Source organism: Phalangium opilio, unplaced genomic scaffold (assembly GCF_054372755.1).
Source record: "Phalangium opilio isolate 3A_F unplaced genomic scaffold, DU_Popi_V2 ptg000060l_1, whole genome shotgun sequence".
NCBI lineage: Eukaryota > Metazoa > Arthropoda > Arachnida > Opiliones > Phalangiidae > Phalangium > Phalangium opilio.
Window position 1 is genome coordinate 8,079,055 of NW_028324177.1, and position 16,660 is coordinate 8,095,714.

A 16,660-nucleotide genomic window follows, 5' to 3' on the forward strand; every position below is an offset into this window, starting at 1 on the left:
CATAAATTTGTCACTGGAAACTGAGAGCTTGTCTCGAAGTGACGTAAATGAAACGTCATAGATTCTCGTAAATCGACGCCTGATGAGGCCCTGTCAAAGGCTTAGTACAGACTGAATAGGAAGATGGAGTAGAAAATCGCGTGTAGTCAATTCTCGCGTCGTTCTCGAACTAGCTCTCATTAAGTCTCTAGCATTTCGAAATATAGGAAGTGTCATACTTATGGAACGTAATCTTAGAAACATATGCTATAACTTTAAAACATCACAGACTTCCCTGACAAATATTTTTAGAGGCTTCCATAGCTTTGGTGATATATAACAAAACCAAAAGTGAGAGCGCACAAAATATCTACAATTTCAAAAAATAGGAAAATATAGGAAAATTATCGAAATTATAGGAACTAATAGGAAGACATCCGAAAATAGGAAAAATTATAAAATTTAGGAAATGTGGTCACCCAGCGCAGGTCTATGGAATATGTTTGTGCACAGGTGTATAGATTGTTTTTGTACACAGGTCTACGTAATAATTTTTTAGCCTGAGTCTTCGGAATCTATTTGTATTATTGCATCCACTGTGCTTTGCACGTGAAAACGACGGGAAGGCAATTTGAGTTGGACTGGGCGTTGAAGCAATCAAGATAAATACTTCTATAATAGATGGTTAGGGCCTTGTTAGTTCAAAGGTGGTAACTAATATACGCGCAACACCACAAGACTTAAATGGAGCGCCTGCTTTTCAGTATACGTTTTAAAATACTAGTTTCTAAACAGTTTTAATTCATATTAAGACTGAAGTGACAGATATTAATAAAAACTGTCTTTGTACACAAAGACGCGAAAAAGTAAGAGATAAGTGTAGAAAATTAATTGTTTGAAGTAACAGATATTCAAATTTTCATTTTTGAAGACGTGATTATAAAACATCAATTATTTGAAAAAATTTCTTATCTTAGTTTTTTTCACAAAATTTCAGAGAAACTACCTTGATACTACTGTTTATTTTCGAGAAACATTTGCTTCGAGGAAGTTCAAATACTCGGATATCTGAAAAATAGAGCTAGAAGTATTTATTTTTATATTTCAAAATTGAAAATATTGCGAACCGAAAATTACATTCGCCCTTTGACTGTGATGTAGTTATTAGAGTCAAAAGGATCTGTAGCTTTGAGAGATATACAACACGTCAATTTTTGAAACCTCGAAAACTTTAAAATAAACGAACACGTTTTGTTAAGTTTTCATGCTTGTTTTATTTTGTCTGCTATCAACAATTTTCTGCCCATTTTATTCTCCTTATAGGCCTGAATAATCAAACTAACTCTAAATTTTAAAAAGAAAATAAAATGCATACGTTTTCTATTTTTAAAATGATGCACATGTTTAAGGATAAAATATTTTACTTATGGAATTTTGGTGAAAAAAACTAAGATAACAAATTTTTTCAAATAATTGATGTTTATAATCACGTCTTCAAAAATGAAAATTTGAATATCTGTTACTTCAAACAATTAATTTTCTACACTTATCTCTTACTTTTTCGCGTCTTTGTGTACAAAGACAGTTTTTATTAATTTCACTATGGCCTAACCAAAAGCACAAGATTGGTGCCTTATTCTCTAGGGGAGTAGGGTTCATAGGAGAGTCCCAGCCCAAGCACTGTGGAAGGCAGGGGTGGTGCAAGTGGCGGGTGGTGCAGAGTGGTGCAGAGTGGTGCAGTGTGGTGCGAGCGGTGCGAGGGGGAGTCGATGGCGCCAGTGTCGCTGGAACTTTCGAGAAGTTTGGTTTTATCACAAACACTAAGATAAGATAAGGGATAAGAAAAATAAAAACTGGGAATTCAAATCAGTTCAATTCTAGTGTAGTTTAAAAATTAATTTCTTAATGCTGATAAGATAACGGGGATATCTCGGAGAAAAATAAATCAAAACAGTATTGGTATGTTATATACCATAAAATTCAATATAGAAAAAGGTTGATAACACTCTATTTGAAATGAAACGTGTTCGCTTCTCAGGGTGCATAGTGCATATAATACCATATGAAGATAGGGTCAATTATGATGCAAGAAATAAACGACACTTCAATATGTTAAATAGATTAAATTTGAGCCATTAATTTCCCCCGTATTAATAAAATGGCGAATGAAACATCCCCCGAGTGAGGGAAATCCCAATGTGTGAAAGCTATTGTGGGGGTAAAACCCCGGAAAGGTTGCCACGGGAAAATATTCTCAAACCCAGATTGCAACATGTGGCGCCCCAGAAAACCCATTACTAACCCCCAAGTTAAAGCTACAATGACGTAGAATTTAATGGCCGTATAAATAGTCAGACCAGGCAAAGTAGAAAATTATTCCAGCCTCAAAGTTCGTAGAAAGGACGAAGAAGCAGACCAACAAGTACCATGTAAGTACTTAACAACACAATTACATTTCATCACCCCGGAATAGTAATAACCCATATGCTCATCCTAGGTTTAAAAACTCAATCGTCGTTGACTTTGAATTCTTGGAAGGTCGATCAACGGTGGGTGGACGAGAGAAAATTGTAAAGGAAGCGACTGCAACAACGGTTGAAATAACACCGAGGGTAGCATCATGGTCCTTTGAACCACCGTACTCAGAGCAGGAACTCTCGCAGGAGGCCAAACAACAAAACCGGTGTATTTGCCACAATTTACACGGTCTCCTCTGGAGTCATGGAGTTACGTCATACAACAAACTGGAGGCATATTTATTTCAAGCCGTCCAAGGATACGAACGGGTGTTTTGTGAAGGCGAAGAAAAGTGTTTTTTTCTCTTAAATATAATTCACCGGGACGTTCTCGACTTAAATGGTGTGGGGTGTCCCAAAGCATCCGATATCGACGAGGATGGACCCATGATCACCTGTTTGGTGGGTCATAAGACAATTTTTAAAAATGGGAAATATGTATGTGCCCTATCTAAATGTATACTTTACTCTGAATGGGTGTATAAACACCAAGACGATGTATATTGACAAATAGATTGAAAATAAATAAAAATTCACTTATTGTTGTTTGAAATAAAAAGAATTCTAAGATTTGATATAATATTGGTATTTTGATTAGACACATTCGGGGTTGGAGCGTACACATACTTATAAAGTTTAAAAAGTCACGTGGGGTTTGACGTGTAGTGGAAAATACAATCTACGCGCGGAGTTGGTGGAAAATACCACAGACTCTGTGCCAACTCAACGAAACCCGGGGAAATCATACAAAGATAAGCCAACTAGAATAAAACGGGGTTACACGAGTGAATAGATCACACTTCAAGATGTTCCCCTGCGAAAAATGTACAGCTACCTTCAACTGCAAACGAAGCCCAGACCGACACACTCGTAGTAAACACGGTAATGTGAAATTTAATTTTAACTTCTGCGGTAAAGTATTTACGCGTCGCGATGCGCTGACTCGACACCAACGGCATTTTAACCACGACGAGCCCGGGGTAAACTTAAACCCCCCGCGGGGAGCGTCACCACAACCCGGACCGTCGCACCGTATTACCCCGCCAAATTCTCCCGTAAAGAGGGCTGCTTCACCCACGTTGGTGGGAATTCTGAAAAAGCGTCGAGTGGAAAATGGTAAGTTTATATTTAATTTAGATTAAATGAAAAATACGACTTGATTCGGAAACCCTACCCTCTCCAGTTGAAAAACTTACATTAAATGTATGTTTAGATCCGGATAACCTACTCTCACAAGATGACGAAGGACTTAACACTTTTATGGAGAAATGGGAGGATGAACAAAAGGAGTATGAACTCTCGTCCAGAGCTGTGCTAATAAATTAGTTAGCTAATTGAATTTCTAATTAATTAGCAACATTTACTAATTGAAAATGGTAATTGAATTATAATTACCTTGTGCTAATTGAGAAGTAATTCTAATTAATTAGTATGAATCGGAAAGGTAATTATCTAATTAAAATTTAATTAGATTTAGGATTAACTAATTAGCCAATTGGATTTTCAATTTATCTTTTACGCCAATTTGTTGTAAAAAATCGAGGAATTAACTCTTCATTCATCTATTTGAATATGAAAAAGCCTTATTATATCGATGAGGAAACCTTAGTGCTACTCTAAATTTTTCAGCTCCTCAAATATGAGAGAATACTAGTACTAATAGAAAATTTCGTAGTTCGCAACTGCCCCATTTCGAAATTTCGACTGTTTTACCTACTCGAATTAATAGCAGTGCGCATGTATTTACTACTCAGGAGTCCATTATAGGAACTGTGGCAAGAAAATGAAGAAATAAGAAAAATTTTAACATGACGGAAGGCTCAAGGCTTGTCTCATTTTTCGAGAATAATTCATGGCTTCCGTACCAGTTTTTCAATGGCATTAAACATCACCAAAGTACTAAACCCATGAGCACTTTTAAACTTTTATGTTTACTTATGGTTTCTTTTTTACCTTAATTAGAAAATAGTAATTCTAATTAATTAGTTTGATAAATAAATGTCTAATTTCTAATTGAATTGAATTAGTTTCTATGTCTAATTGCTAATTTGCTAATTAATTAGTTCATAAATATTTCCCTAATTGCTAATTTACTAATTAATTAGTTCATAAATATTTCCCTAATTCCTAATTCTAATTCAATTAGTTGTCAGCTAATTAGCACAGCTCTGCTCTCGTCTCAAGATGACGTTGGAATAAATGAATTCATGGACAATTGGGAGGTTCAACAAAACGCGGTTAACCCACCTGAACCGGAAATCGAGGAAATAAACGAGGACGTGATTTTTTCAGCTCGACTTACCGCGCCGGAAGGGGTTACAGATCCCGTATTGTTCTTAAATGAACATCGTGATAAACTGCAAACGTACCTCAGAAACAAACTCTCGGAAAAAAGAGGAATAAAATGGTACATGGTGGTGCGCGCGCGATACACGCGGGAACTCGGGAATACGGGTACAGACGTCGAAACTAGTCCGTACTTCCGTGGGTTCACACACGCAACTCTAACACCCGAGGTTATTCCCCGACAGCTAGACTTAAGTCGGGAGAAAATAGCTGAAAGTATGAACAATTTCGAATCGATGGGAAGTGGCTGAGTTTTGGACCGTATTCTATACGTCCAAATCAACATCATCCAATATCTACCCCTTGTTGGTGAAACCTATTTTAAATTACCACCCGTAATTACATTCAATATTTGACTAAATGTTTGATAGAGCAGCTTTGACACTATGTCCTGGTAGTTCCCCATTATCAACAACATTATTAAATGCAAATTACCAAGTTTAAAAAAAATTGCTGCGCCTAACAAAATACACTAAAATATATCATCACACGTAAACCAGGAAATTGCTGGTCAGAAGAGCCAAGGGTTATGTATTTACTTCACTTATTTACTAACCTTTCTATTAGTTCTTCTTTCTTCCCTTATACTGGTAAACTCCTACATTGGAGCGACCTTTTCAACTGAACTACACTGTGCCTACTAATATCTTCTCGGAAGATAACCGCACCAGGAACTTCGTTTTCACTTAAATTAACTGCGGTATAGGGTAAAAACGCCGCCGTTTTTAACACAAAAACTAAGAGAAAAACCGGGAAAATTTTAAGAATGAGAATCAAATTACAGAAAGTTGAAATAACATATAAAGATTAAATAAATCAAATTTAAGTACACAAAATTTAATAGAAAAATATCAAAATGTTCAGTAAATTTGTTACACGTGGCTTGCATTCGAATTAATGGGTTTAAGGTAATTTTCGGTAATTAAAAGGTGGAGCGGTTTCGCGAAGTCTGATGATTTTGAAAGTTCAATTTATCTAGAAGGGCGGGGAAAGTTACAAAGTGGTGGATAAGTTTATATACAAATTTAATTTCATTAAGATTTAAAAGACAGCGCAATGTAGGAAGAGCGAGAATTTCAAGTAGGGTTATGTAATCATAATGAGCTTTGGGTATAAAATACGTATGACAATATTCTACGAATTTTCTCTGAATGCGTTCTATTCTGTCAAAGAGGTGAGCGCTAACGCCACCACAAGCAACCCATCCGTATACGGCACGTGAACGCACAAGGCTTAGGTTTAAAAGTCGGAAATGTACAAGAGAGCCAAGTTTACGGGTAAGTTTTAGGGCTACACCGAGGGTGCGCCTACATCTTATTTACAACTCCATGGACATGGTCAGTATAAAGGAGATTAGAATCAAAGATAACACCAAGATCTTTGGTCTTATCTTTGATAGGTATGACAGAATTATCAATAACGCAACGAGTGGGTATTGCTCTACTTATGCGTCGAGTGTAGGTAACATGAACTGATTCTAATGGATTGATCGGTATATTATTATGAGCACACCATTGGGCCACAGCGTCGATATCCCTTTGCAAAAGCAATCTATCATGGTCTGAATCGACTATTTTAAAAATTTTGTTATCATCGGCAAATTGAAGCAGGTTGGAGTGGTTAACTTTGAACTGAAGATCATAGAAATATATGTTAAAAAGTAGAGGCCCCAGGGACGAACCCTGTGGGACTCCACAATTGACGGGATATGATACCAAAGTCAGAGAGCCATTGCACTTGATAACATTTATACGACTGTGTAAATAATTACAGATCCAATCCAAAAGTACACTGCTCATGCCATAAGTAAATAATTTATCCCGTAAAAATCTATGAGGAACTCTGTCAAACGCTTTGGCAAGGTCTAAGTAAATCACGTCGACTTGACCGCGAGTCTCATGAAAGCAGCGTGATTTGTGTCCACACATTTGCTAGGGACTAAATTATGCTGGCATTCATTAGTTAACATGGTAAACCAACGCTGGACGTGGGTATGCATCACCTTATCAAAAACCTTAGCTAGGGCACACAATAATGAGATCGGGCGGTAATTCTTAGAGCCACAAGCGGCACCAGATTTAAATACCACAACAGCCTGCTTCCAAAGGGAAGGGAAAATGCCAGTTGAAAGTGATAAATTAAAAACATGTTCCAACAGAGGTAGGAGGATATCCTCGCAACGCTTGATGACAAAAGGGGGAACACCATCGACCCCTGTTGAGAACTAAGCCGGAAGTTTAATGATTGCCTGGTGTATGTCAGCGAGTGATATGGTCTGATTAGAGTAAGGGTGTGTAACTAAGTGAGAAGCATCAAATGTGTAAGTGTCGACAGGGTTCGTATTATCGACGGCAATAGCTGAAAAATGGGTCCTGAAAAGTTCCGCAAGCGTGTGAGGATCAGAGACCAATTGCTTGCCCCGTTTTAAAGCAAGGGAATTGGTCCTATCCCGAAGGTTGCCCTTGACAAATCTCCAAATTTCTTAGGATGCGAAAGAGCATCTTGGCACGTCGACTATCAATACCATCAGTGATCGCACCAGTACGCTTCACTTTCCTAAAGAAGTACCGCTTTCTTCTGAGAGTCAGTCTAAGATCAGAAGAGTACCAATGGGGATATTGCGATTTGCCGTGCTTAGGTTTTTTAGGGATTTCCAGATTCATGGTGTCAACGAGACGATTGGTAATAATATCGACACAGTAATCAACATTTGTGGAAGTAAGAACGTCTGTCCAATCATAATCGCGAAGGGTGGTATAAAGGAGATGGTAGTCCGCTTTAGCGTAAGCAAAGGCAGAGCCCCGAGGGGGAGACTCAGGGCCAAGGTCAACGATAAATGTAACAGAGAAAGGCGGGTGAAACTTATCAATATCAACAAATGGGTCATCGAGGGGTTCAACTAGTAAACCATTAATATTAGTTATGCACAAATCTAAGAGATTAACTGTGCTAGATGGAATGTTAACTTGGGTCAAATTAAGAGTAAAGCATAAATCAAAAATTGGTGCTGCTTTAGATCTAGTGAGGGAAGAGCTGCCCTGACTGCTACAAAGCGTCCAATCGACGCCCGGTAAATTAAAATCGCCAAGTAAGATAACATCGGTCTCGGAAGGGTCAATGTCTGTTAAAAATCGGTTAGTGTACTGTTTATACTCTAAGTCGGATAGGCTGGGGGGAAAATATGTAGTACCAAGATTTAACGAACGACGGGAAGCTAGTTGAATTTCGACAAAGACGCTTTCGGAAGTAGACTCAAGGTCATGCCTCCGATGGCAAGCAATAGAACTCCTTACAGCAATCAGGGAGCCCCCACCTATAACATTATGGTAGTGAGGGTCAAGACGATCAGCGCGATAAACAGTGTAATGGGACGGAAAGTAATCACTGGAAAAATGTAAACTGTTCAACCACGTTTCTGTTAAACAAATAATGTCCAAGTCCAGATTAGCAAAGTTATGAAGAAACTGCGCGGATTTAGTACGAAGTCCGCGAACATTTTGGTAAGTGATAGTTATTTCAGACATAGAGTTTAATCAGTAGGTGGTTCGGATGTAGTACCAAGTTCAGAGCTATGTTTGTGAGTATCCCGGGGAACACCATTGAATTCAGTAAGTATGCAATGTAATGGCCAGATAGAGGGATCCGAAAGTTTTTCAAACTCAGTGGCATCGGTACAGGTCACGTAGAATTGAATTGAATTGAACTATTGTGTATTGTGAACTACAACATTACAGGGAAGTAACTACAAGGTAGTGCACATGTTTAATTATTTTGGGGTTGGATTCTGCCCGAGTCAGTTAATACAAAAGTGATAAATACTATGATATTATCTACATTATATAATATATAAATATATATAATAATATATATAAATTATTAAAATATAAAATATTACAGTTCTAAATCTTTAAATTTTAAGAATTGCGTAAAAATGTCCATATGTGATCCGTGGTTATTAAAATTTCTCATTATGAAACCTAAGGGAGTAGGTTTTGTTATACAATTATAAAATGTGTTATGTTTTCGCGTACATTTGAGCGGGATGTTAAAGTGTATATCCAATAATAATTCTGAGGAATCAATACGGTTTCCTATTAATTTTGATAAAAATAGAATATCCAATTTTATAAGAATGTTACTAATTGTATCCAAGTTGATGGTCGTTAGTAACTCATTATAATGATAAGATTTTAATCGTGTAAATTAATTTTTATAATAATATATGAATTTCCTCTGGACAGCTTCTAACTTCGCTAGGTTTGTCTTACATGTTTGAGAGAAACTCAATGATCCGTAGAGTAGGGTGGGTCTCGTAATAGTTTGGTAGAGGTTGATGAAACATAATGGGGAATTTAATTTCCTAGATATGTTTAGCGCTCCACCAAGTGTTCTGCGGGCTCTCGGCGATGCATAATTTATTTGCTCATTATAGAGTAATTTAGAATCAAAAACTAGACCTAGATCAAATATACTGTCCACTTTTACCAAGGATTTATTATTAATCTTGAAATCGAAATCAATTGTTTTATGTTTGTGCGTGAACGTCATTATTTTAGTTTTATCTTCATTTATAGGTATATTATTTTCTGTACACCATTTATGAAAATTGTGTAGATCTTCCTGTAGTAGTTTACAGTCTATTGTGGTAGTTATGGATCTCACTACCTTGTGGTCATCGGCAAACTGAATCAATTTTGAATTTATTATTTGATTTGGTAAGTCGGAAATATATATGTTGAAGAGGAGAGGTCCGAGTGATGACCCCTGGGGTACCCCGCAACGAACGTCAAAGGATACCTCAGTCAACACATTGTTACATTTCAATACGTTTTTCCTGTTTGTTAAATAGCTATTAAACCATTTAAGCAGAGACCCAGTTAGCCCGAATGAGGCTAATTTTTTTAATAAAATGTGATGGGACACCCTATCAAACGCTTTAGATAGGTCCATGTAAATTGCATCTATTTGTCCACGTGATTTTACTATCGGCTCAATATAGTTTAAGAATGTTAAATGGCTAGTGTCGACCGACCGTCCTTTTACAAAGCCGTGTTGCGAGACGCTGATATTTGGAGAAAACCATTTGTATAAATATCCTTGGACAATGTAGTCAAACACCAAGGCGAGCGAACATAATAGAGATCTATAATTTTTAGGGTTTCCCTTGTAGCCATTTTTATATATAGGGGAAACCACCACAGTTTTCCACAGTTCCGGGAAGATGCCTTGTTTTAAAGACAAGTTGAATATACGCGTTAGTGGACCGCATAATATTTCTTTGCAACCTTTGATTAAGAAGTTTGGAATTCCGTCATGTCCGGATGTCGTTTTTGGTTTAAGTTTTCCAATTGCACTTAGTACGTCCTTCTGAGATATTGTCAAAGATGATAGATGTCGAGCATTGTCGTTGTCCTTTATGGGATTGGTATTATCGTACGCGATGGAAGAAAAGATATCCGCGAAATGCTGCGCGATGTCATGGTTGTTCGTAATTATTTTACCATCTTTTTCTAGGAGTATAGTTCCAGTAGCCGAATCCTTTGTAGAATTTACGTACGACCAAAATAACTTAGGATCTTTCTTAATTGAGTCATGGATCGTCTTGGCGTAAGTCGCCTTGTCTCGTTTCAAAAGGCGCCTGACTTCCAATCTGTATTTTTTATAGTTAAGAAAATCCTGTGGTCTTGCCTGTCTTTTATATTTCCCGTGAAAGTACTTTTTCCGTCTTAATGCAATACGTAGGGCGTTTGAGTACCAAGTAGGGTAGTTCTTCCTGTTATTAGTAGGACCAGTTTTCCCCGATTTACTAATGAGGATTGTCTTTTCCATAGCGCTGATAATGTTTGAAGTGACTACTGAAATTAGTTCCGGAATATCATCTGTTTCCTCCAATAGGTCCCAATTACTGTTCTTTAACATAATATAAAGGTTAAAATAATCGCCTCTTTTGTAGATAAACGTAGCTCTACCGCGAGGGGACACCGGCTTCAGTTTAAAGTTTTGGTAAGCTAGTTGTAATGGCGGATGATACTTGTCAATGGGTACAAGTGGAGCCGCGTTAACTGGTTTCCGAATGTTCGGTGAATTACTAAAAAAGAGATCTAATATTTCTTCTCGATGGTTAGGAGTTTGGTTAAGCTGAGATAAATTGCTCGCAGATGTCAGTTCTAGTAAGTGTCTTGCTTTAGGTTTAACAGACGGTCTACAAACCGATATTGTACCTAAGTTCCAGTCGACGTTTGGTACATTAAAGTCGCCCATAAATAAGATATCGCCCTGATGTTCTAAGAACTTTGATGAAAGGTGTGTTTCCAAGTCGTTATACAGTGAAGCGGGACTAGTTGGGGATATATATATGGTTCCACATAAGAGCTTCTTGTTATTTGCACTAAATATTTCCACCCATACTGCCTCAAAGTTCTGTTCTAAGTCTGTTCTCCTTAAAGATTTAATGTGTTTAGATATTGCTACGAGGACCCCACCGCCTCTAGATGACTCCGCTCTATCTGTACGGAGGACATTGTAGTTTGTGGTAAAATAATCCGATGAAGAATGAGAGGAACTAAGCCAGGTTTGAGTTAGAGCAATTATATCGTAGTTTTGTAATAAACAGTTGGCATAAAATTCTTCTTGTTTGGTCCTAAGACCTCGTACATTTTGATAATAAAAAGTGAAAAATGAAGAGTGGTCTGCGTCAGGGTTCTTAGGTTTAAGGCGAATGCAATGTGCTGTCAAGATACCAACTTCATCAGCTAATGTCTCTACTATGGTTATTAGCCCTATCTTGGAACTCTTTCTCAAGCTCTTTGGAAATTCAGATTTTTCAGTACCAAATAAGTTACTGAATTTAAAAAGCAGACCAATACAATAAGTTTGAACTATTGCCGATCGCTTGCACCCATTTTCAGATTGCTAAGACGCGTACCTTTCGTACAAAATGGGTTTTAAAAAAGGTCGATTTCAGCCCTAACTTGGAACGGTCCGTCCTAAATTGGAACACCCCGTCCTAATTTGGAACACCCTAATTTAAATACGAAAATATCTGAGTTTTTGCAACTAATAATAAGCAAATATAATTTGTTAGCGATGCTACGACCATCTAGCGACCAATGCTTGCCATTTTATACCTGTACATATATTTTAAAGGGCACTGAGTGTCATCTGCTTAAAGCTTCAAAAATTGGCGCGCTGTCAGTTCATTACGGTTAAACATTGTAAATTAAATGCACTCTAACGGTATTTCGAATGAAATAATTACCAAGTTAGATCAAAGTAACCTACACTGTTATGTTTTTGTGGCATAAATGTGTCGAATCTACATTTTACATCAAGTGAGTCATGATACGGTGTTTGAAACCCAATATCACTAGGCGAAACATGCTACCTAAATTAGCTAAAATTGGCATCATGTTTATGACTAAATTTGGATACTGGGCTAATAATTCCAGTATCTTTTCCGCATCTTAATCTACGCTTACGGGACCAAAGTTATTAAACAGGTTATATGCATAGGGGAAAAAAATTTAAATATTTTTGTTTCATTCAAGGAATAAATAAAAATAGATATAATAATAAAAAGTTATCTTCAAGAGATAGTGGGGTCTTTGAGCAGCTTGGAACATACAAAATTTAAAATTTCAAAGGGTTACTTCTGGATTAATGTATCACCTAATTTCTCTTACTGTACTCCATTACCGAATGAAACATTTTATATGGTAAGCCGACTCATAGGGGCAAAATTTAATATTAAGTTTCCGTAGAACGCCTGTAGAGATGTTTACCCTGCGGTACACCAGGGTTAACATTTTCCAAATTCAAAAAATTTTGTAATTTCGTTAATGTTAAAAATAGTTATGAAAACCATAGTTTATATACTTCTGGTTGTAAAACCCTAGTTTTTTTTTATTTATATATTTCTAAAGAAAGATTCACGCGGAGATGCTAGGGGTGGTACGAGGTCAAGGGTTGTGTATAGAAATTCCCTTGACTCGCTCCTATCTCTCTATCATCCACGTGTTCATCAATGGATTAGTTAGCGAGTTAACATAAAATCTAAGGAAGGATTTGGCAGCGCTTTTATTTTTATTCTAAGCACGTAGTTTAATTGCAAAATTATTTTAAACGCGCGAAATTAAAAACCTAAATAACTATCTTTCAGTTTCTCACTTCAATTTAAGGGGTCGTCCATAGGTAATAAAGACAAGGATCAGAATGCAGGGGGAGAGCTCGCTGAGCTTTAAACTGGGTAGGTTCTACTTCCGGAAATCTGTCTACTTCGTTCCGCGCATAAGCGGAAGTCAACTGCAGAAGTTTGGCGTCCGAAGGCCTACCTTCCGATCCTTCTCTTTATTATCTATGGGTCGTCCGTTAAACACCTAGAAATTAGCACTGTTAAGGGTAAAGTTTCCCCTAATCTATAGGTGTAATCGCCAAGGAAAGCAGCAGCAGGTGGGTGAAATACGGCAGAGGCAGGTGACCTTTGTTCGTTTTACTTCTAAAATAAGCATTTTGGAGAATTGGCGCTACAATCTCGCGAAAACATGGACTAATTGTTCACTGTTCAGTCCTACTTCATACCGTGGTGTCTGCGACGTATTTCAAATAATTTTACTCACCGGCCGCTGACTCCTCTAGAGTCCCTATAATTAACTAAAGTGAAAATTACACCGACTTTTAAGAGTGACTGATCCCTCGGTAATGGCTCAGATTATTTCTAAAAACGCTGCATATTGAACGATACCTCGACACAGGCATTTTAAATGCCGTGCTGAAATATATAGCCGTAAAACACTAATCATAACTCGGTGGATCTTTTGGCAAAATTTCATTTACATTTCCATAGAATGCAGCGTCCTTCGGTACTTAATTGGTATAGTAACCTTGGTTTAGAAATAACCTGCCTCCTTTTATCCCCGTAATATGCTCACTACTTTCCGCAAAATCAACAAAACGAAAGAAGAAGAAAAAAAGAATTATAAAGTAAAACGTACCTTAATTTTTAAGCTATTTCCTGTGGGGAAACGGCTTACAGTCAAGCGATTGCTTGTTAACTTTTGACTTATTCCCTATTCGAAATTTTAATTGAACTCCAAACCGACTATAACCAAATACCTATTTAAAATATTAACTAAACTCCAAAGCAACTAAAAACAAAATATCTATTAAAGATATTAATTAAACTCCAAGCCGACTAAAAATCAAGTATCTTTTCAAGATATCAATTAAACTCCAAAACAAGAATCAATTATTTCTTCGAGATACAAAAAAACTCAAAAACATATTGGTCGCAACTCGCAAATCACAGAGAAAAAAAAGTGGACTTATTGCCAAAACAAATTGCCACTTTATGGAAAAAGGGTCCAACATACATCACCCGATCATTTTAGAGGTAGGGCAAAAAAAGGTCAAACGACAACTGTCAATCTAAATTCTACCTATTGGGGAGCAGAGAAACAAGTACTGGAATAGAAGGTCCTTGTTACTTATTTTTCTTTATATATTTCTAAAGATAGATGCACGTGGAGATGCTAGGGTTGGTACGAGGTCAAGGGTTGTGTATAGAAATTCCTTTGACTCGTTCCTATCTATCATCCACGTGTTCATCAATGGATTAGTCATGGGGCAGGGGAGTGGAGCGAGCTGATGACCTGTATTTGGATAAACCCAGCTCGTTTCCATTCCTTACAGTACATAATAGTGCGTTTTTAGGGAAATGGTTTAAATGAAACATAAGCCTCAAATTATTTATGCCAAAATATCACATAAAAATATATGATTAACTCATGACTTCAAATATAATACTTCTGATAATTTGATTTTATGCAACAAGAATTGATAAAAATCAGTTGATTTTCCACTTCACCCTCCCTTTAAGGAACACTCTTACTATGACGGTTCATACGAAATTAGCAAAAAAATTTCCTGGTTTTATAGAGTATGTCTCTTAAAGGGGCTGACCGACCCCCTCTCCTTTTCTACCCACCCGCTATGCTAAGCTCTATGTGGAAGATCGTCGTTTGTCCCATGGTCTGAACACCCCCTTTAAATTTAAAGTTGTATAATTTTACATTGAAGGGGTCTTTGTAATCTAAAACAGGTGTACTCTCAACTGATGGGATGTTTAAATTTATAGGCACGGCGTACCTCAATTCATCTGTAATAAAATTCGACTATAGGTCTAGATTTTTTTAAATATTTAGGAATTTCTCTCATATTTTCCTCTATGGATGGTCATTTATGAAAAACCAGGGTTTGAACGGTACCAGGACGCTACCTAGCAATCTAGGTAATTCCTCATGACTATGGCATTGTGAAGCTTTTAGTGTTGGGTACCTTCTACTCCAGAATTCTCTCTGATTACTATCGTCGTTTTTCATGGTAAAAAGGGGGTAGGCAACGGTATTGAAAAGGTCCTTAGAAAATCCCTACTCCTGACACGAGCTTACAATCACTTACTGAAATTACTGAAATCAAACTACGGCGTTACGCTTTCGAAAATGTAAGTTATTTTATATTTTGTATAAGTGTTGCTAAGTGTGGGTTTTTTATAGTCTCTTTTCGGAATGTGCTATAGGGATTTTGAATAAAATTCAAAGCGTTTTGTGAAATTTTTAAGTAGTTTGAAAATTTTAATGGCGTTCAACAATTTTTCATTGAAAATTGTTGGCTTTATTCAAAATTTTATTGTAAATTCCAAATTTCAAAGTATAAGATTTCTCTCGAAATTCGGAAATGAGTAAATAAGTGCTATAATTTTCCTGCGGAAAGCATATTGGGTTTTGGGCGATATTTGTGAAATTTTGGAATCTCTTAAAAAGAAAATGCTAATGAAAATGACCACCATTTTAATTTGTTATTTATTATTTTTGTTAAGGGCTTTTCAAATCCAAGTCGGTATGTTCTGAACAAAAGCCAAAATAGGTACATATAACGAAGTATCCCTTGGGTTTTGGAAATCGCAAAAAATAAACGATTCGAAACATTTTCCGATATCTGAAGATATTACCCACATCGGAAATTCCGATTTTCCGGTGCTATATCCGGGTGGGAGTCACATTTGGGCCAATTTTATGGTAAACCATAATTTCGAAATGGAACCTTTAACCATAAGTACGTGAGACGCAATTTTTCTCCAGTTTGAACTGACGGGTTTTGCATACACATAATATTACTTTCATTAATTATAAAAATAATTCCAACAGCTGCGGAGTTATATGAGGCCGTTAAAGGTTCTATTTTTGCGCCTTCAATCATCCAGTCTGTGGAACACGTGTCACGGGAAACTTTCGACAATTACGAAAATCCCTGTAAACAAATTAGCCGAGGCAGCAGAAGCCAAAGAAACAGAATACCAGAACCGTACGCCAAATCAGAGTCATCTCAACGAAAAGAAGGTAAAAATCATACAATTTTAGCAAGCAATAATTACAGTTTTAAACCAAACATTTCTGAATAATTCTACCCTTACATTCCCTAAAGTTTTAGTTCTCATTTTTGAAATCTATTTATTTACCATGTTGAATTACACTATAATTTAGGACGAATTTTCTAACCAATTTAACATTGTACTAATATGTTGCAGAAAATGATCCTCAAACGTTAACTATGGGGAAAAATATTCTTGGCCGAGGTGCAACCATTGAGTTTTATCCAGGTTTCCACCCAAACGTCAATTTCGAAACACTCAGGCGGACATTGGAGGCAATGTTAGAAAACAGAAAAACAATGAATAGGAAAGTCCAATACATTTGCACCAATGCAGATTTTAAAGAATACGGTTACGGAAGGGCGTGACTCACGAAGCGCTTAACGAGTGGCCA

General features: G+C 36.8%; 1 protein-coding gene across 1 annotated transcript; it reads left to right on the top strand.

Moving 5' to 3' along the window:
* The first annotated feature begins 2,400 nt into the window (after nt 1-2,400).
* LOC149667021 (uncharacterized) lies at nt 2,401-3,288 on the top strand. Its single transcript, XM_089841462.1, has 4 exons — nt 2,401-2,408; nt 2,477-2,993; nt 3,094-3,104; nt 3,162-3,288. Coding segments are annotated over exons 1-4 (657 nt in total). The 5' UTR covers nt 2,401-2,406.
* The last annotated feature ends 13,372 nt before the right edge of the window (nt 3,289-16,660 follow it).